The sequence below is a fragment of the Typopeltis vanoorti genome, chromosome 4 (genome assembly GCF_054136105.1).
Source record: "Typopeltis vanoorti isolate ZY-2024b chromosome 4, IOZ_Tvanoo_1.0, whole genome shotgun sequence".
In the NCBI taxonomy this organism is placed as follows: domain Eukaryota; kingdom Metazoa; phylum Arthropoda; class Arachnida; order Uropygi; family Thelyphonidae; genus Typopeltis; species Typopeltis vanoorti.
In genome coordinates, this window is record NC_143552.1 from 110,957,158 (window position 1) to 110,978,520 (window position 21,363).

The following is a 21,363-nucleotide window of genomic DNA, read 5'->3' on the forward strand; positions in this document are numbered from 1 at the left end:
TGGTGTACGGAGGCTTGAAAAAGTGTTGATGAATGATGTGGAAGTGGATGTACAGACTCAGGGAAACTAGATTTATTAAGAAGGGGGGGAGTGGATATGCAGACTTTAGGGAGGTAGTTGAGTGTATGAATGAGTATATTATGCCTGAGCGAGTACGAAGGACAACAAATCAGAATGGGATAGTTAGTATAGGCATCAAAGTAGGGATGGGACAAATGGACTTCTGCAATTCATGTACACTAATGCCAGCAGTATTAGGAACAAGAGGGAAGAGTTTTTGGCCTTGGGTGGCACTTCCAGACCACAGGTTGTTGGTATTAGTGAAATATGGCTGACAGCAGATGATAAAGCTAGTGGGATTGAATGTGACGGGTATAGCGTGTTCAGGAGTGACAGGGTGAATAAAAAGGGGGGGATGAGTGTTATTGATGATAGCTGATGAGTTGCAGCCAAGGAGTATAGAAGTTGAACTGCAGGATAGAGAAAAGAGCACATTTGAGGCTGTTTGGTGTGAGATAGACTCTAGCAGAACAAAATATACAATTGGGTGCTGCTATAGACCAGGTGATGGAATCGATGGTGGGGATAGTATGCATAGGCAAATAGAAGAAATGAGTGGAAGAAGGGTAATTATTATGGGTGATTTCAATTATGGTAACATTGACTGGAAAGAGGAGAGGGCACATGGGAGGAAGGAATTGGATTTTATGCAGTTATTAAGGGACAACTATCTGCGGCAGCATGTAGTGGAAAATACCAGGGGGCAGAGAGTGCTTGACCTAGTAATTGCAACTGAGAATGTGGCTATAACGAACATGACCATTTTGCCACCAATTGGTGAGAGTGACCATAAGGTCATGACTTTGGGAGGTGGCTAAAGGAGTGGAATTTACAATTAAGACAGGGTACATGTGGAATTACAAGGCTGGTAAGTATGACAAGCTTAGGTGTGTGCTTGGTTCAGTGCTATGGCATGTAAAATGCAAGGGCTGGATGTTGATAGTGCATGGGAGGTGGTTAAGAAGTGTTTGCAGGAGGCAATGGTTGACTGTATACCAAGAGTCCGAATAATAAATCAAGTAGGGGTTAAATGGATGAATAACACTATTAAGCTTGAGCTGCAAAAAAAGAAACAATTGTGGAGGGAATTTAAGGAGAAAGGTGACCAGCAGGTGCAGGAACAGTATAAAGCTCAGGTCAGGATGGTAACAAGGGTGGTAAGAAAAGCAAAAGTGGATTACGAAAGAAAATTGGCCATGCAGGCTAAAGAGAATCCCAAACAGTTTTTTTAATATGTTGCAAGTAAAAGGAAAAATGTTCATGGTAGAATGATCTTAAAAAATGCTGAAGGTAGGGAGGTAACCGAATCAGTCAATATAGTGGAATTACTGAGCGAGCACTTTGCAAGGGTATATCATCCAGGTGGAGACTTTGCAGGAATGGAAGAACCAACAGCTTATACTGGAATTGTGATGAATGAAGTAGAGGTAACTAGTCTATTACAGAACCTCAATGTCAATACATCTGTGGGATTGGATGGTATACCAGTTCGTGTCGTACGTAAAGCGGCTACAGAATTGTCACTGCCCTTGACCATTTTGTTTAATTTGAGCCTCGGGTCGGGGTCAGTCCCAAGGGGGTGGAAAGAGGGGAAAATAGTTCCGCTGCATAAAGGTGGTTTCCAAGGCTGCTGTTGATAATTACCGCCCAATCAGCATAACAGGAATCATTATCAAGGTCTTGGAGAAAATAGTCAAGAGGAAAATACAAGATTGGATAGAAGAAAATGGGATACTGTATCGGGCACAGCATGGTTTTGTGAAGGGTAGGTCATGCCTCAGTAACTTGCTCACGTTTTATAACACAGTGACACCTGAACTGGATAAGGGTAATGGGTTTACAGTTATTCTACTGGACCTTGCTAAGGCCTTTGACAGGATACCCCATGGAATTCTAATCAGTAAATTGCAGCATATGGGGATGGATATAGGGTTGGTGAGATGGATAGGAGGGTGGTTGACAGAGAGATATCAGAGAGTGGTTTATTCAGGAGTAGAATCCACAAGACAGCCTGTGACTAGTGGTGTGCCACAAGGATCTGTTCTTGGACCAGTGCTGTTTAATTTGTTCATTAATGATATAGGAAAGAATCTGAGAGGAACAGTTCATTTGTTTGCGGATGATGCAAAGTTGAGTAGGGCAATAGTGAATGCAGATGATGTCAAAATTTTGCAAGATGATTTGGATAGATTGGAGGTCTGGGCTAAGATGAATGGATGTCAATTTAATGTGGCAAAATGTAAGGTTATACATTTTGGAGTGAAAAGATTAGCAGCAGATTACTACATTGGTGGAACTGTACTCCAAGAAATTGATGAGGCACGAGATTTAGGAGTATTGGTGGATAAGGAGTTGAAGTTTAGGGGGCACATTGCAAAAGTGGCCAAATCAGCTCATCAAATCACTTGGTTGCTGAACAATATGTTGACAAGCAGAGACAAGCAGGTTATTGTTCCTCTGTATCGAGCCTTGATAAGACCTCATCTCATGTGCCCAGATTTGGTCACCTAGGTTCCTTCTTGATGAGGAGGAGGTTGAGAGGATCCAGAGGCGAGTGACCAAGATGATAGCAGGTCTGTGGAATGAACCTCATGAGAACAGGTTGAGGATTTGTGGGTTGCAAAAATTGGTTGATAGGCGGAGGAAGGGAGATATGATTGAGACATTCAAATTACTGAAGGGTTTCTATAAAATTAATTCAGAAGATATTTTTGAGAACAGGGCTGGTTGTGGGAGGACTAGGGGACATCCATGGAAACTGGGCAAAAGTGTGGTTAGTAAAGGTGTTAGAGCTGGGTTCTTTACTTGTAGAGTGCGCTCCCAGAGTCTGTGGTGGATGCTGTGACAGTGAATGAGTTTAAGGCGAGGTATGATAGATACTGTATGAATGTAGAATAGCTGTGATGAATATGATTTGGGGCCTCCCTCGATGAGTCTAATGACTCCCTGGAGTTGCCCGTAGTAATAATAATAATAATAATAATGTCTAAGATTTTTCAGTAGCCTCAATATTTAACTACTTGTATATATAAAACCCCCAAAAAATCAAGACTTGTGGATTCAACCTATTTCCCCATTTCTACTTTACCTAGTAGAAATTATAAAGTAAAAATGAGAAAATAGGTTGAAAAAATCAAATTGGACAATTTGGAAGTAAACTGTGATTAATTTCCCTCTGAAAAAAAAACTGTAAAGATTTTGTGGATCTGCTAAATAAAAATGGCTGCATAATTAATAGGATACAAGGAAAAACTTTCTTTCATTTAAAGGATAGGTTAACCAAATAACTCTTCTTCATCAAAATACAAAATTATGCAGCCTCAATTTAATATTTAATTTGATGCATTCACATGAATAACTGTAAATTAATTCTCATCAAATGGTGTTAAGTAACATCTTAAAGTTTACACTTTAACCTAACTCCATAATATAGTATAATCCTTTTTTTTTTCATGATTCAGTGGTACATTAAAACTACCTACAAATGAAAATAAAAATTCAATTGTACACAGTATATAGTAGCCTTATTATATGGGGAGGAGAATTCTCAAAGTAACACATGCATGCACATAGTGATAGAAACATGAATGGACTTAAAACATGCAGTCTTATTTTGATCATTCATTCCCACTGCTCGAGTTTAGTATACAGTGTACACAATAGAAGAATCACATACAAGTCTGTCAAAGCATATAAAATGGCATATGTAGTAATCAAATTTCCGATGTATGAAAATGGAGTGCTACTGAAATTTGCTGTTAACCACAGAGTTTATATGGTGAAGCAACAACTAGGATGTAAGCACTGCATGTCAGCTGGACATGAAGAATAAGAAACAGCAATTGGCAATTTCCATAAGCAGAAAGCTAAGTGGTTAATTAGTGAAAATTGGTGAATAAATCACAGATCATTAATTAAAAATGAACAATGGATTAGCACGAGTCAATCAAATGATTAGAAAACTGGGGGCTATAATAAAGTGCACACACACACATTGAAAGTTCATTGCTGACTGTTTCTATATTATCAAAAAAAAAAAAAAAAAAAAAAAAAAAAAAAAAAAAAAAAAAAAAAACATTTCTTCACCAAATTGGGACTAAGAATAAACGTTAGGTCCATCACATTCCTGACTTACCTCACTGAGGGCCAAAAAATTCAAAACTCAACCATCCAGTGGAAAATGCATACTGAATGTTTTTGATACAGCAAATGTGTCATTCACCAGGACTGTATGACGAAAGGGATAACAAATTTACAAAACCACGTGAAGAACTTGAGAAAGTTGAAATAATGAATTAATCATGTTATGCTATATTATGTTCGTACCAAGGAACACACAATGCAAGTCTGCCAACAAGAGCATTCACTTTACTACCACTATCAAAAAGATCAGAAGAAGATCTCTATATCTTGAACTTTATTATTATTATTTCAGGCTACTCCAGGGAGTCCTTTAGACTCATCAAGGGAGGCCCTAAACATCATGTCCACACAACTATTTGACATTCTCACAGTATCTATCATACCTTGCCTTGAACTCGCTCACTGTCATAGCACCCACAACAGACTCTGGCAGCTTATTCCACTCATTTACCACTCTAAAAGTAAAGAACCCAGCTCTAACAACCCCTGCTAACCACACTCTTGCCCAGCTTCCATAGGTGTCCCCTAGTTCTCCCACCACCAGTCCTGATCTCAAAAATATCCTCTAAATTAATCCTATAGAATCCTTTTAGCAATTTCAATGTCTCAATCATATCTCCCCTTTTCTGCCTATCAACTAGTTTCTGCAACCCACAAATCTTCAACCTGTTCTCATATGGTTCGTTCCATAGACCTGCTATCATCTTGGTCACTTGCCTCTGGATCCTCTCAACCTCCTCCCCATCAAGAAGGAACCGAGGTGACCAAATCTGGGCACAGTAGTCAAGATGAGGTCTTGTCAAGGCTCGGTACAGAGAAACAATAACTTGCTTGTCTCTGCTCATCAAGGTATTTTTCAACAACCAAGTGAGTTGATGAGCTGATTTAGCTACTTTTGCAATGTGCCCCCTAAACTTCATCTCCCTATCCACCAACACTCCCAAGTCCCTGGCCTCATCAATCTCTTGGAGTACAGTTCCACCAATGTGGTATACTGTTGCTAATCTTTTCACCCCAAAATGCATAACCTTACATTTTGTCACATTAAATTGACATGCATTCTCCTTAGCCCAGAACTCCAATCTATCTAAGTCATCCTGCAAGACTTTGACATCTTCTGCATTCACTATCGCCCTACCCAACTTTGCATCATCAGCGAACAAATGAACTGTTCCACTTAGATCCTTCCCTATATCATTAATGAACAGATTAAACAGCAGTGGTCCAAGAACAGAACCCTGCGGCACACCACTAGTCACAGGCCGTCTTTTGGACTCTACTCCTGAATAAACTACTCTTTGATATCTCTCCATCAACCACCCACCTATCCATCTCACCAACCCTATATCTATTCCCATATGTTGTAGTTTACGGATTAGAATTCAATGTGGTATCCTGTCAAATGCTTTTGCCAGGTCCAGCAGTATCACTGTAAACCCATTTCCCTTATCCAGTTCTGCCGTCACCTCGTTATAAAACTTGAGCAAGTTACTGAGGCATGATCTACCCTTCACAAAGCCATGCTGTCCCCTGTACAGTATCTCATTTTCATCAATCCATTCCTGTATTTTTCCCTTGACTACTTTCTCCAAGACCTTGACAACGACTCCTGATATGCTGATCGGTCGGTAATTTGCCACCATAGTCTTGGATCCTCCTTTATGCAGTGAAACTATTTTCCCCTCTTTCCACGCCTTCGGGAGTCTGCACTTCAGGAAATAGCTTCTAGTTATTTCCTGAAGTGCAGACTCATCTCAAGAGTATCCATTTTGAAAATGATGAACAGGTACCAGAAAAAAGATTATGATTCCAAAAACAACATGAACATCAGTATTCTGCTCTGTGTTTGAAAGAGGGTGGGGGGAGGAGTGGGGGATGTTTAACCAACCTGCACAAGGAGAAGGCTGCATTATGCAATACAGCTGTACCATTGTGGTAGCATATTCATTGATGTCTGTGTAATATTATCTACCCAGATGTCTAAAACTTATAATAATGCTTTCATTCACAACTTTAAGGTTCACGTGGCAGTCTATACAAAATTTCCGAATGTGGATACATTATGTTCAGGTACAAGTATGTTTGCAAGCAATTAAGTTTTGTATTGTGTGTGTGTGTGTGTTGGGGGTGGGGGAGGGTCCAAAGGCTTTCTTGGCTATTGTACATTCTGAATTCCACCATGATTTTGGGGAAAGGCAGACATCAACTTGAAGTTTTAGGTACTACTATTGTAATAGTTTGTATTATACACCACAACATGATTCACTGCTTCATCAATAGCAGATGAGCTGACTGTTGCAGAATCAAATTTTGCTAAAGATGAGAAGACATTCCAGTCAGCTTAATGTTTTTAATCTATCTATGATGAAATATATGGCTGCTAGAAGAGATGGATCTTATGTAAACATGATTGTTCCCATAGATGCTATCTTTCTGCTTATTACTTAAACAGTGGAAAGAGGGACAAATTATTATGATTTAGTAATTATTGTTGTTGAGCATGCACTCAGTAACCCTTCATCTGATGTTTGTTTGTGCACTACTCAACATACTGTAGCCATTTAAATCCACCATTAAGAGAAGGAATGGTGAAACTGCAGGACATGATTATCACAGTCATCTTGGGATACAGCTACAAATGGTAGATAGATGCAGCATACTATAATAAAGATATTGCTTAAAGACAACCGCCTCTATTTTAGTATTGAGTAGAACTTGTTGGAAAATGGTACAGCTACCAACAAGGATGGTGACTCCTACATAGGCAAGTTCCCCTATCCACTTGTTATGGATAACTGAAATATACAATAAACAAAAGCAAGATGAACCATGTTTCTGTAAGCAAGCTTCTGTAAGAAGAAAGTGATTTGGATAAATGTTTGGCCAGTTTATAGGTGGGGCTGTCTATTGGGCAAAGCTTGGGGATAGACCACACTCCTACCAGGTGTGTCCCCCGGGTGGTGGAAACCCAAATGGGTTACTCTGAAAGAATAAAGAGCCGTGGACCAAAGGATGTAGCAGAGGAATGGCAAGCTGGCTACATTATTATGCCAGTAAGTCAACAAACTGAGATAATGCTACTGCATATGGGACAGCCGATGCGCCTACTCGAAGACCACATGGAGTAGGTGAGAAATCAGCAATGTGATCAGCCAAGGACGTGAAACACATAGCCACCCTCAACATAAGATCGTTATACTGACCTGGAAAATTGCAATTAGTTCAGGAAAATTTAAAAAGACTGAAATGGAGTATTTTAGGTTTATCAGAGACACATTGGTGCAGAGATGGATTCATGGATTTACCAGAAGGAAGGCTACTTCTCAGGAAGAAAAGATAATATATACAGAGAAGGAGTTGCATTATTAATTGAGAAGAAACTTACACACTCAGTAATTGAAATAAAACCAGTGTCTCCTAGAATAATCACAGCTAAACTTCAAGCCAAAGAAAAAGATCAAACAATTAAAATAATCCAAATAGATGCACCAGACAGTAACTATTCAGAGGAAGAAATAGAAAATTTCTATGAAGAACTACAACAGGAAATAGATAATCCAAAAATAGAGAACTCATTATAGTGATGGGAGATTTTAACACTAAAATAAGACAGTTCACAGCAGACAAAAAATATGTGATGGGGAAATTTGGATATGGAGAGCTTAATGACAGAGGAGAACAATTTTTCCACTTTTGTAAAGCAAACGATTTAATGATTGCAAACACACCGTTCTATCAACGTCCTAATAATAAATATACATGAACATCCCCAGATGGTAATATAAAGAACTGCATAAACTATATCATCATAAACAAACAATGGAAAAGATCAGTAAATAATGTATGAACATTAAGAAGCTTTGATTTCAACACTGACCACAAAATATTAACTGCCAAAGTGAAGATAAAACTCAACAGGAAAAACAATATCAGAAAAGAAGAAAACATCAACCTATCAAAACTGAAAGATAGCCTAAGCAGAAGTCAATTTTTAGAACAGATGTGCTTGCAATTAAAACCCTCCATCTTCCAGAACAGTGAAAAATACTGGGAAGAAGAAAAAGAAACAGTGTTATCAATTGCAAAAGGCACTCTAGGTACCAAACAAAATAAATAAACAGTGGATGACCCAAGGAATCGTAGCTACAATAGAAGAGGAAAGAGAGGCCAAGTAAACCAACAAAACAATGAAGAGAATAGAGAAAAATACAGAACACTAAAAAATAAAGTTGATGACCTATGCAAAAAAGCCAAAGAAAAATGGTTATAAGAATAAGATAAGAAATGCCAAGAAGCATATCAACAAAACAACCTAAAAATCTTCCATGACACTATAAAAGAAATTACAAAGGAATTCTCAGCAAAAGCAGTAACAATGATAACAACAAGATGACTGAAACCGGGAATATTGACGATATAAGAAAAATTTGGTCAAACCATTTTAAGACTATTTTTCACCAAAGAAACAAAGCTACAATGCCGACAATAGAAGAAAATAACGACCACCCAAAAATTTTACAAGTTAAATATGCAATAAAATGGATGAAAAACAATAAAGCACCAGGCATTGATACTATCCCTACTGAACTGGTCATAGGGAGACAGCACATCAATAGAATATTTAAAACCCTATTCAATTTATTTTTATTTTATTCATATGGAGTTTCCTCCCTTTTTCTCCTTCATCCCTATTGGGGGGGGGGGGGGGTAAGTATTTATGGCTGTAGATCCGTGTGTGTTCACGGGGGCCGGTTTGCCTGCTTGCGGGATGAAAAACGCCAGATAAACTGGCGGAAAAAACCCTACTGCCCGCGTCCCAGACCGGCTAACTTGACTATGGCTGAGGAAGATCCTCAAATTCCTCACGTCTTCGACGGGAATCAAACCTGGGAAACTCCTTCCCCAGTCATATGGTTGCAAAGCGCACAGCCACTAGGCTAACCGTGCGGACACCCTATTCAATAAAATACTACAAACAATAGAGATCCCAGATGACTGGAAAGATTATCTCAATATACAAGAAAGGAGACAAAACAGACTGCAGAAATTACAGACCAATCAATTTACCCTCCCACACCTATAAAATATTCTTAAAAATTATACAAAATAGATTAAAAACAACTATGAAGAACTGATAAGCATAGAACAAGCTGGTTTCCGAAGAAACTATTCAACAATAGACCATAAAAAAATATATTGTTGTTTTGTGGACTTTAAACAAGCTGTCGATAGCATCAACAGAGAAATCTTAACGTTCTACTAGAAAAAGCAATAGACAAATATATAATACAGTTTCTGATAAAATATTACTCTAAGACAAATGCAATGATTAAAAAGGACACACTCACAACAGAACCCATAGAGATCCAAAAAGGAGTAATGCAAGGATGTCCATTATCCCCATGCCTATTCAACATATATCTAGACAAAGTTGTAAAGAAGGCAACAGACAATGAGCTTGGAATCAATGTCAGTGGTTTAAACATAAATAATATGAAATATGTGGATGATCTCGTCCTTATTGCAAGAACCCCAAACGAACTACAAAGGTTGATAACCAAGCTAAACGAAACCCGTAAAACACATGACATGACAATAAACATACAAAAGACAAAAGTGATGAAAATAGGGAGGAACAGAACTACTATCTCAGCTACCCTAAATGGACAAATAGAACAAGTAGACAACTTCATATATCTTGGATCAAAACTAACAGAAACAATAGATGAATTCAAAACAATCAAACATAGAATAGCGATAGGATGGACCACCATGGGAAAATTACAGAAAATATGGAAAACAAACAAGATATGTAAGCAAGCCAAAATCAAATTATATGAATCAATAATTATTTTATCTGCTCCATAGATGACCAACAGTCATCTATGGAGAAGAGTGGACAGTTAAGAAAACAGAGGAGAAAAAACTGCTGGCATTTGAAATGAAATGCTTAAGAAAAATAAATAGAACAAGTTGGATAGAAAAGAAAACAAGCAGCACAGTCAGACAAGAATTATTGTATAAAAAGACAATGATAGAAAAAAATTAGAAAACAACAACTGCATACAGACTTCCTAACGTCCTAATCAATACTTTTTCAACTGAAAAAAGAAGACCCGGAAGACCAAGAATTACCTGGCTGAAATGAATAAAGAACATCTCGAAATGGAACATATAAGGAACTTTTTTGAACAGCAAAGAATAGAGAAGACCGGAAGATCCTGCTCAAGAGAAGACTCAACCCGTCTTAGACAGAAGAGAAGAAGAAGATTAGACAAAGGAGGGGAGATGTTAGATTTGTGAATGTTAGGGATCCTGTATATCTCAGATGGTTTGACATGATAAGGTTTAAGTTTTTTGGTAATTTCTTTCGGCCAAGATGTAATTTTTTTTAATAATTTATGCTTTTTTTTTTTTTCTTCTGAGATTTTGTACAATCTATAATCTGATAAGTAGAAGTGTCTTTAAGTAGATAATTCTTTTTTTTTTCCCTGTGGTAATCTGCCTGGTTCAAAATAATTACATTTCACTTATCTGCTTTCATCACAATAATTTCGTTCTTCCTGTATAACTTTTTAAGCACTGATATTCTTTAGGTGGAATGTTATTCTTAGGAGATTTGGATTTCATATAATCTATAATTACAATTTTCCAGCAATGGATAGTCTGGCACCTCCTTTAGTCTGGACAAAATTGTGAGAGCTTACTTGAAATTCCTGCGACCACTCTATAATTCACATAATCCACATATGCGCTTAAATGATTAAGTGCAGGCTTGCTTCATTATTGTGAGTTGACTGTGGTGAATGATGGCTTCAATGGTTTAAGAACTGTCATGGAATTTCTATCCATTTTTGGTGAAATCCTCTGCAAACAATGAAGGAACACCCAGTCCTGAGCAAGTGTATAATGCTGATTATAGTGGTGGTGGTGCACACCGCAAAGGACATTAACAGCAGAGAATGAATTTCAAGTCATTAAAATTTACTCCAAATTTACAATACAAATAAAAATGGCTGGATCACCATTTAGATCAAATGATTCCAAACCCCCCCCCCCCCTCCTGCTCCACCAGGGGGGATGCGAGATCCTTTGGGGGGGGGGGCAATGGTTAGTATTATTGTTTATTTTCTAGCATAATTCCAGCATGTGCTCAATGTTTCATCCACTTAGTTCGATACAATATAGCATTAAAAAACTCTACATTTTGAAAAAATATGTGCTGAAGAACAAGTCCATCCATCTCACTAAATATTTTTATTGCCATTAATATATTAAGTTATAAATATAAAGGTTGTAATTTTTAAAATAAACATCCCCCCCCCCCCCCCCCGCTGATATTTTAGTGTAGTTTGAAGTTGAGTGGTAAGGAAATAAATGCTGCATGGGAACTGACAAAGAAATACATAACAGCATCAATGTACGACTGTATTCCGAAGGCCAAAAGGTTAAATAAGATAGGTGTAAAATGGATGAATGTGAACCTAAAACATGAAATCTGGAAAAAGAAGATACTTTGGAGGAAGTACAGCAGGGTGAATAATGGTAATAATCAGTCACATGAAGAGTATAAAGAACAAGCCAGGATAGTGACTCAGTTAATAAGGAAAAACAATAGAGTATGAGCAGAAATTGGCAAATCAGGCAAAGAAAAACCTTAGAGAGTTTTTTTAGATATGTGGCAAGTAGAAGGAAGAATGATCATGGTAAGATGAAGTTAATAAGGCAATAGGATTTGATGACATATCACCATGCATCTTAAGGGAATGTTCCAGGGAATTGGCAGTAGCATTGGCATGCCTGTTTAATAAGAGTCTTACAATAGCACAAATTCCAAGGGAGTGGAAGGACAGTAAAATTGTTCCACTGCATAAAGGTGATGATAAGGCTGTAGATAAGGCTGTAGCAAATTATAGGCCAGTCTGTATATCTGGAGTTGTGGTGAAGGTCCTGGAGAGACTGGTGAGAAGTAGGATACAGAAATGGGTTGATAACAGCAGTATTCTCTGTGGTTTGTTAAGGGAAGAACATGTTTCACTAACTTACTTATGTACTATAACAAAGTGACAAATACCTTGGATAGAGGAGAAGCATATACAGTGGTGTACTTAGATTTTGTAAAGGCTTTTGATAGACTACCACATGATAAACTCTTAAATAAATTGAAACAGATGGGATTGGATAACAGACTTCTGAGTTGGATCAGTGACTGGCTGTCAGATAGGTATCAGAAAGTTGTATATGAGGGGGGGGGGGGGGATTTCAGTATCCCGAAAGAGAAAGGTAACTAGAGCAGTGTGCCACAGGGGTCAGTTTTGGGGACATTGTTGTTCAATTTGTATATGCTAATGATATTGGGTTGGTTTTAACTAGTGATATCCAGCTGTTTGCAGAGGATGCAAAACTGGGAAGATCAATGCAGAGTCAAGATGTTATTGCCTTATAAGAGAACTTGAATAGATTGCATGATTGGGCAGGTAAGTGGAACTATTAGTTCAATGTTGTAAAGTGCAAGTTTTGAGATTTGGTAAGCAATGATGGGATGCAAAGTATACACTTGGTGGGGAAACTTTAACGGAAGTAGAGGAGATGAGAGATCTAGGAGTGATGGTGGACAAGGACCTGAAATTCAGGGGCCACATTGCACAAGTTGGAAAAATCACATAACGGATAATGGCAATGATGTGGAGGACCCTGGCATGCAGAAATAGAGGTTATGATTCCATTGAATAAGGCCTCATATGGATTATTGTGCTCAGATTTGGTCACCAGGTTTTCATGGTGACAAGGATATGTTGGAAAGGGTCCAGAGAAGATTCACAAAGGTAGTTAGTGGTCTTTGGAATGTGGAGTATGAGGACAGATTGAGAGAATGTAAGTTGCAGAGCCTTGTGAATAGGAGGAAGAGAGATGGGGGGGGGAATATGATTGAGACATATAAGCTAGTCAGGGGTTGTTATTGGGTCGACATAGAAGAAATTTTTCATAGAATGGGAGAGAGGAGTAGAACAAGGGGCCATCACTGGAAACTGTATAAGGAGGGTGTGAACAGGGGAGTGAGGAGTAGGTTCTTTGCATGGAGGGTGGTTGGTGAGTGGAATGCATTGCCTGAGTGTATTGTGGGTATAGACACATTGAATCAGTTTAAGGCACGGTTGGATGAGCATTGTGTGCAATAGTGTGACCTCCCACGATGAGTCTCTGACTCCATTGAGGTCAAATGTTAATAATAATAGTAATAATTGTGCACTATCCAAAAACTGTAAGAACATCTTAGTTTTAGTTAGTTTTTATTTTTATTTCTTTCAGAAAACAATATTCAATATTGTTTTCTGAAAGCATAAGGGATAGGGGCACAATGATTTTTTTTATTTTAGAATAAAAAGGGGTGAGCCTAAGAAGTGTGAAAACTAATGACTGACCTAGATTATGTCAAAAAACCTGAAGCCCCAGCACAATTGGAAAACTGCAAAAATCTTCCAATTCTTGACAACTGTTTAACTCATCCCGAATGGTTGTCCTGTATACGATAAATGTGTATACAGTGTATTTACCACCAAAATGTATGGAATATTTTTCATGAAATGTTTGTTAGATGTGCATGCTAACAAATCTGCAGAGTCATTTATTACAGAATTTACATGAAATAAGAGCTTTTTGCTTGCTAGTGACTCGAAAAAGGTACAATCATCAACATTAAAGAAATGCTGGCAATGGTTTTTACAGGATTTAATGTATCGAAGGAAAGGAGAAAGAAATTGTTCTTGGCCATGTATGCAAGAAGTGTTACTGAACCTGCTTCTGAGAGCATAACAAGTATGTTTAATGAAGAAAATCTAGTAGAGTGGATGAACAATGACAAAGAAACACCTATGTCCAGCAATATACTGGCTCTGAAATTATAGACATTGTTCCGAATATGGATAAGGACCACGAAAAAACTGCACTATTATCATTTATACTGATGTATTTCATTTAATCACTTATATCACAATTAACTTATATTTAAGTTTCGAGATCCATGGTACTTTAGAGAAATGGGAGAAGATATAATTGGTGAATCCATGTTATACTGATGAATTATTATTACATGACCTCAGCTGGTCTTGCAAGACAGCTAATCTGGCAAGGCTCTGGAACCAAGGATGCTGGAAAGTCTGAGGTGTACATGTACATCTATAACATCCAAGTTACATAACCTGTATATTATATAGACGTCATTATAGGTCAGAGAGACTATATTTAGAATCAATATCAGGTATGAGGCACTCTCCTAACCTCAATAAGTATGGTTACATTAATTTACCAAAGATCTGAGAGACTGTCTTTTGAAACCTGATAGCCTGACTTCTCTAAATTAACTTTATGGTTATCTGGCCCATAGAGGCTGCCATGTAATGACATTAGTTCTGTTTTTCAATTACAGTTTGAACTGTTTTTCACAATTACTTAGTTCAGTGCTGTGTGCCTGTCACAGTTCTAACGTTGAGCACTGTTATTCAGCTAACGCAGCTTAAGCATGGAACTTAAACTGCTCCTATACAAGATAATGATCAGACCAGTTCTGATGTCTGGCTCACCTGCTGGAGTTGCACAGCAGATTTAAATGTTAATAAACTACAGAGAATCCAAAACAACTGTTTATGAATAGCATTTAACACACTATGAATCTAGATGATAAGTTGATTGCTAATCATAACTTATTTTAATAGTATTACAACATCGAACAAACTATATTCTAAAAAATGTTATTAACTGGCTTATATTTGATGGATTTTAAACCAGCATCTTCAGAGCACACAACATGTTGCAGTTTGCATGCAACAACAAGTGAGTAAAGCAGCTCAAATTGTAATGGACAAAACATCTAAAGTCTTAATTTGGTACCCTCTAACACTGTATAAAGTAAGTGTTACAGTTGTGTAGGAATTGTTCTTAGGATGACAGCCTCCAAAATCTTTGTCAATTAATGCAACCATACTTGTTAATGTTAAGAGAATGCTTCATAGCCACTGCTGACTCTTAAGCATAATAGAAATTATTAGAGGTCTTTCTAACCTCTATATAACACATTGGTTTCCTTCCATCTAGTCCTGTGTGAAGGGAAGTTGAAAGCATCGCCTGCCAGTGCAGACTTGCCATAATAATGGTTGCAAATGTATTTCTTATGTTATTCAAGGCAAATGTTAATAGTTCTTCCTGTATGACTACAGTAAGCTAAGTTACGGTTACAATAAACTATATATATATATATATATCAGATATATGGAATACTTGAAGTGCAGCAATGACTTCACTTCGAGTAGAACTTAGGCTACCAATGATGCTATACTACAGTGTAGGAAGTCTTGGACCCCCCCAGACCACTAAGAAAGAGACTTACTGCAATACCATGACTCTTGCAGGGCAAGCCTACTAGCTGACTGCTCCTGACTAGACCCTCCAGTACCACCAGGATCAATCTCTCCTTTCCTAATATCCAAAGGTTGTATTGCCCAACAATTATTACAGCACAGTGGTGAGTAAAAAGCACTCAACAAAAGCTGAGTGAGGAAAGTATACTGGTAGGCAGAATGGAAACAGAAAAACAATAAAAAGAGCCTGCCAACATGTTCACTTGGAGGTCTCACTCCACCACAAATGCCCTACATGGAAGGGTAATGTTGTCCAAGGAGAAACTTGGACTTAAGCAAACAAAAGGATTGTAAATAGAGCTATAAATACCTTTAAATGTAGAATTATAAAAGAAAACTTGTTTATTCAAATCTAAGTAAAGATTTCCAGTTTGTAAAATGTAACTATAAAAGGATATTCTATGTGAAATGTTTATCAAGATATAAACAAAAGTCCAAAGTTTGCAGGTGAACCGTTCGGGTGAACGTTTGGCTTGAAGCATTTACATGGAAAGCGGCGCTAGCTCATTTTCTCAGAAGATGCGGTATACCGTATCATCTTGCGGGCAAAGGAGGTGAGTGCCGTGTGGAAGAACGCGGCAGTAAAGAGGGCACCAAGGATGCAGAATAAAAGGGGTTCACTCCCCTCTTTCAAGGCTTTTTGTCTTGTTCTCCTGACCTTTTCCGGGTGTTTTATGTGGTTGGATGTTGGGCCTCTCTCTCTCTCTCTTGCCTCCTGATGGATTTTGGATCGCCCTGAGATGTTAGATGCCAGCACCTGCACTTCCAGCGCCCTGACTAACTATCTTCTCTGGACGGAATAGCTGAACCGGCAGCTTTGACGAGGACAAGCGGCAACGGAACCAGACAGATGTGGGCATATCACCAGACGTTCGGGAAAGCCAAGTAGGATGACCTCTATGAGTAACCACGTGGATAAAGGCCAAGCAGAGATGTTCTGACCCCAATTCAAGGAAGAAGGATCGGGCTGCGTAAGACAAAAATGTGAATTAAGTGACTGATCTGTTACTCTTTCCAAGAGCTGGTAACGTACAGAATTTTGTTATTCCTTTCCCACTTAGAGTGAAGAAATGTTATATAGTTAGCTAGCAAGGACAATGTAGTATAGAAGAATGTGGTATAGAAGTGATTATCGATGATAGCAGTGCTTAACTCCACTGAGCATTTTGTTAGAGAAAGTTTATAGATGATTTGTGACAGGTATTTTATGTGAATAACTAATGTAATTTAGAAGAGAACTGAATGGATAAAATTTAAGACTTGTATAATGTGTAGTTTAATGCTTAATCTTATAGAAGGAGCTAATGATTGTATCAAGTTGTGTTTTTAGTTGGTTTAACTAGTTCTTTACTTTAGAATGACATGAAATTGACTGAGTGTATGAATGTAAATGTATCATCTTAAGATCTCAATAAATGTGCTTTGTGTTTTATACCTGACATTGGCCTGAGAATGAATTCAAATTACCACTCATAAAATCGGAACCTAAGCGGAGCAGAATAGATGTTTAAAAGCCACAATTGCAAACGATATTAAACACAGTTGATATAGAGAATTTCGGTACTAAGAATAAGTGTTAGATTCTTCACCTCTGTATGTTATCTGAGAGAGTTTCCCTGGTTAAGAATTCCTTCTAACCTAAAGATATTGGCTGGCGCAGCGTAACAAATAAATTTGCCAGTATCTGATCAGGAGACAATCTCAGACAGTAATCACAAAGGAATTTTGTCCCTAACAAAGGGTAAACCCTTTGTCCGAATAATTGATACACATGCTTAATCTAGAAATTGGCCAGATATATAGATAGTCTTTCTATATCGTGTACTGAAGGCAAAATTTAGGTTTAGATCTTGAGAGTAATTAGGGTAAATACAAATTAGATCTAAATAAGGAAAAACAAGTAGAAATTAAAAAAAAGTCACGAAAGTGGTGACGTAACAATGCAAAGCAGTATTGATAGTTTGGTAATGTTGACATTACCAAAATGAATGACAACCTTTTATCCCATATGTTACCGACAATTTCAATTGGATAAAACACTATATCATCAGGACATGTAAACTTGAAAGTTTCTAAATGTGATAGTGATTTCAGCTAAGTGAGCATCTTTGAAATGCCATGAAGTAAGACATTTGGGTAATTCAGATGGAACTGCATTCTGTCATACAATGTTTCTGGAACCTTGTGGTGCCCTGCTATTCTGCGGGGTTTTCCTAGCATTTCTTAGACCTCCTCCCCTTTCATACCAGCAAAGCAAGGGCTAAATGATGCAGCCTACCTGAATGCTGTTGCTAACTAACTTGTAATAACCATTTATCCTACATGTTGCAGACACTTTCAACACACTATATCATTAGAGTATGCCACTATCACATTCTGTAACCAGGAATGGTTACAGAATGTGATAGTGACTTAAGCCTTGCTCAGGCACTAGATCTCAATTCTGTTGAACGTCTCTGGAATGTGGTGAAACAAGATATTTAAGCAAATCTAATGAAACAGCAGTAATTCATCATGTTGAACTGTGGTAGTTGGAAAGTGTTTCTGGATCCCAATGAAGCAGATATCATGATATTTTTTATGGCTCACAGTGGTCCAACATACTATTAGATGGGCATCTCTAAATAAATTAGGCAAACACTGCATATTTGGTTAACATTGGGCTGCTATCTGCTATCATGAGCATAAAAGATATTAAAATACCAGATGTAGCTGATTGAAAGATGATTGCTGGAAACTTCTTTCACAGAAGCTATCCCTTAACACCATAGAAAGAATTCAGATTTCACAACCACGATTCTGCTCCTTTTAAATGTGTTTCTCTATGCTTTATGCACAAACAATTATAGATTTGCACATTGGGGAATGATAAGTATTTGTTTCCTCAGCGATCACTTACTTTTTTTTTCCAACTGGCAGCTTGATCGGATACTTTTTTCTAACACAGATAATTTATTTTCTTTAAATATTTGAATCGTGCATAAAATTTTCTTTTCTTTTTATACTTTAAAGTGAGCTCTTTCATTTCTTGCATGCTAAAACGTTCGTATGGTTACCTTTCCAAGAAATATATGAGGTATATTGCAGTCATTACTGTGATAAACAACATTGATCGGATACTTTTTACCAAGGGTTGTATATACATACATACATACATACATATTGTATATACAATAATCTCTCAACTATCTGATCACTTTGGAAAATCAATCTGCTGTTCAGTCAACTGAATGTACAGTTACACAATGCTGTTCCAGGAGTCAGATGACATACTAACCCATTCAAGGATTGGTTATTTTGAAGGTCTGGTAACTGTGAGATCACTGTATATGTATAAATTTTTGCAGAGAATTAATTTTGGTAATATAAAATGTTATTTAAACAGTTGCGAGATGTTTTGTATACTTGCCTATGAAAAGAAGCATACTTCTGAATCATAAAATCTGAAAGATTTTCTATGATTGGTTCACTATGTAGCAATAGAAATTGTTCTCGACATACCTGCGAAATATTAAGAAAAAACAAAATGCATTAAAATCTAAGTAATGCTTTCATTTTCATCAAGTTGGCATGTTAAAGTAATTCAATTGGAAGTAATTTGAAGATAAATAAATTTTAATAAGGAAATTAGTAATAATAATAATTATTATTATTATGTGATACCTCCAGGGAGTCCAAAGACTCATCGAGGGAGGGCACCTACTCTACAACTCTCTGTCTCCACACACCAACTCCATGTACTGCCCACCACCACCACCGCCAGTAGTATTTTTACAGACAATCACAAACATCCATGCCACGGCAGGATTTGAACCCACAGCCTTTTGGCTGGAGAGAAGAAGTTACACAAACCACTCGGCCAATCAGGCTGGCAAAATAATAATTAAGTCTTATCCTAGTTGAGATAATGGGTAAATTTTCTTTCTCCATTTGTATGACTTACCAATGAACTTGTTGTGCAATACTATGATCCTTGCAATTTCAACTACTTGAGACAAATTTTGAAAAGTCAAGGAGAAATAGATTACATTCTGGGATGAAGCAGATCTCTAAATCTTCCAGTTCAACATCACAAACATATGTGGTCACCATTTCAGCCATACAATATCTTACTTTCCATCTCCAATCTTTAAAAATCATCTATTCTTTCATTAGAAATTTCATTATGACTTACAACAAGTTTCTTTTTATATTTAGTTATAAAATATGTTGAATCCATAATATCTTCCATTTTGATATCTTACTTACGCCAAATTGAAACCTTTCAACTTTGTAATTTCAGTAATTAACTGTGATTACTTTCCTCAATCACTATTACTCATCTCGCCTGCACACATAATTTTGGTCATTGTCTACTTTTCTAATACTATGAATCATTATGACCATTTTAATTTTCTTCAAATTTGGAAAGTAGATTTGATATCTCTCTTGCATTTCCTATCAACTTGCAAAAAACTGTTCACGTACTTAGATTATCATACAATCTCAAACCCTCTACAAACCTTTTCACTACTTTTTCACTTGCTAGGCATCTAAGTATACAGCATATGTCGTTTGCCATATATAAACAAATTAGATCACAACTTGGTACTGCTTATACTGTAAGACAGGCAAACTGGCCAGAAGAACACTATAGCAGACAATGTAGACAGAATTAATTGCCCTGTCATAAGCAGTATCAAGTTTCTAAGAAGCAAAGTTACTTGGCCAAGAGACCACTGAACCTATACTGAAGCTAATAACATTTGTGAATGAATTATTAGCACATCAAACACTGACCTGAAAGAGTTTGAAAAAGAAAGTTTGCATCAAACTCAAGTTTCAGTTGCAACTTCTAGTTTCCAACCTAAGCTACTGGTCATAACATTTGTCTAATTGTGCTTCCCATTTTGCATCCAAAGGATTTCTTACTGCATTAATGATTGCAGAGAAAGTCAGTTTTCTGGTATTTTACTCTTTCTTCAAGTTTTGTATTTATTATTTCGGTCAATATTTACTTACCATTAGCAAACATAATTCAACACCACTGATATTTTATAAGAAAGAGATTGGAAGAATCTTTAACATTCTACAACAGATCCCATATGTCCTGAATAATGTAAACTAGCTTCTGTCTATATGTTGCCTTTTCATGAACTCCTATAACATTAGTATTTATCTTGCAGCTTGAAAATTAATTAGAAACTTCTCAACAAATAATTTAAAACAAAAAAATTTATATTAACTGAGCGCCCCAGCCCCCCATGATTCAGTTGGCAAGACTAAAGTTCAAATCCCATCTAGGATGTGAAGAATCTTTATCACTGTTTTTCAACTGCAGGCAAGTTAACTGGTCTCATACAGTGGTGGCAGGGTTTTTCATTCCCAGAAACTTCTATTGGGTTTTCATTCCACAAAAAAAATCAACCTGGCCAGGATTATGTACACAATTTACAGCCATGGACAATGCAGATAGAATTAACTTCCCTATTATAACCACTATCTGGTTTCAAAGAACCCAAGTTACTTTACTATGACAAGTCATTTGGTACAAAAGGGAAGATGGAACAGGATATATATATACATTTTCATGCACAGAGTACTGGTGTAAACGACCACTAATAATGAATCTAAATGACCACCAAAATGGTACAAACAAAAAGAAAGAAGGAACTTGATGATGTATTTTTCTTGACCAACTGTGGTTATAACCTTTGGAGAAAACAATATGAGAAAGACTTCCAGAAAACAGAACAAAAGGGGGAAG

The 21,363-nt window shown here is 37.1% G+C and overlaps 1 protein-coding gene across 1 annotated transcript in view; it reads right to left on the reverse strand.

Moving 5' to 3' along the window:
- The window catches only part of PolrMT (mitochondrial RNA polymerase), a 603,530-nt gene that overhangs the window by 34,426 nt on the left and 547,741 nt on the right, over positions 1-21,363 (reverse strand). The window contains exon 30 of the mRNA XM_090391417.1: positions 19,027-19,118. Coding sequence (XP_090247543.1) covers positions 19,027-19,118 — 92 coding nt within the window. The remainder of the gene's footprint in view (positions 1-19,026; positions 19,119-21,363) is intronic.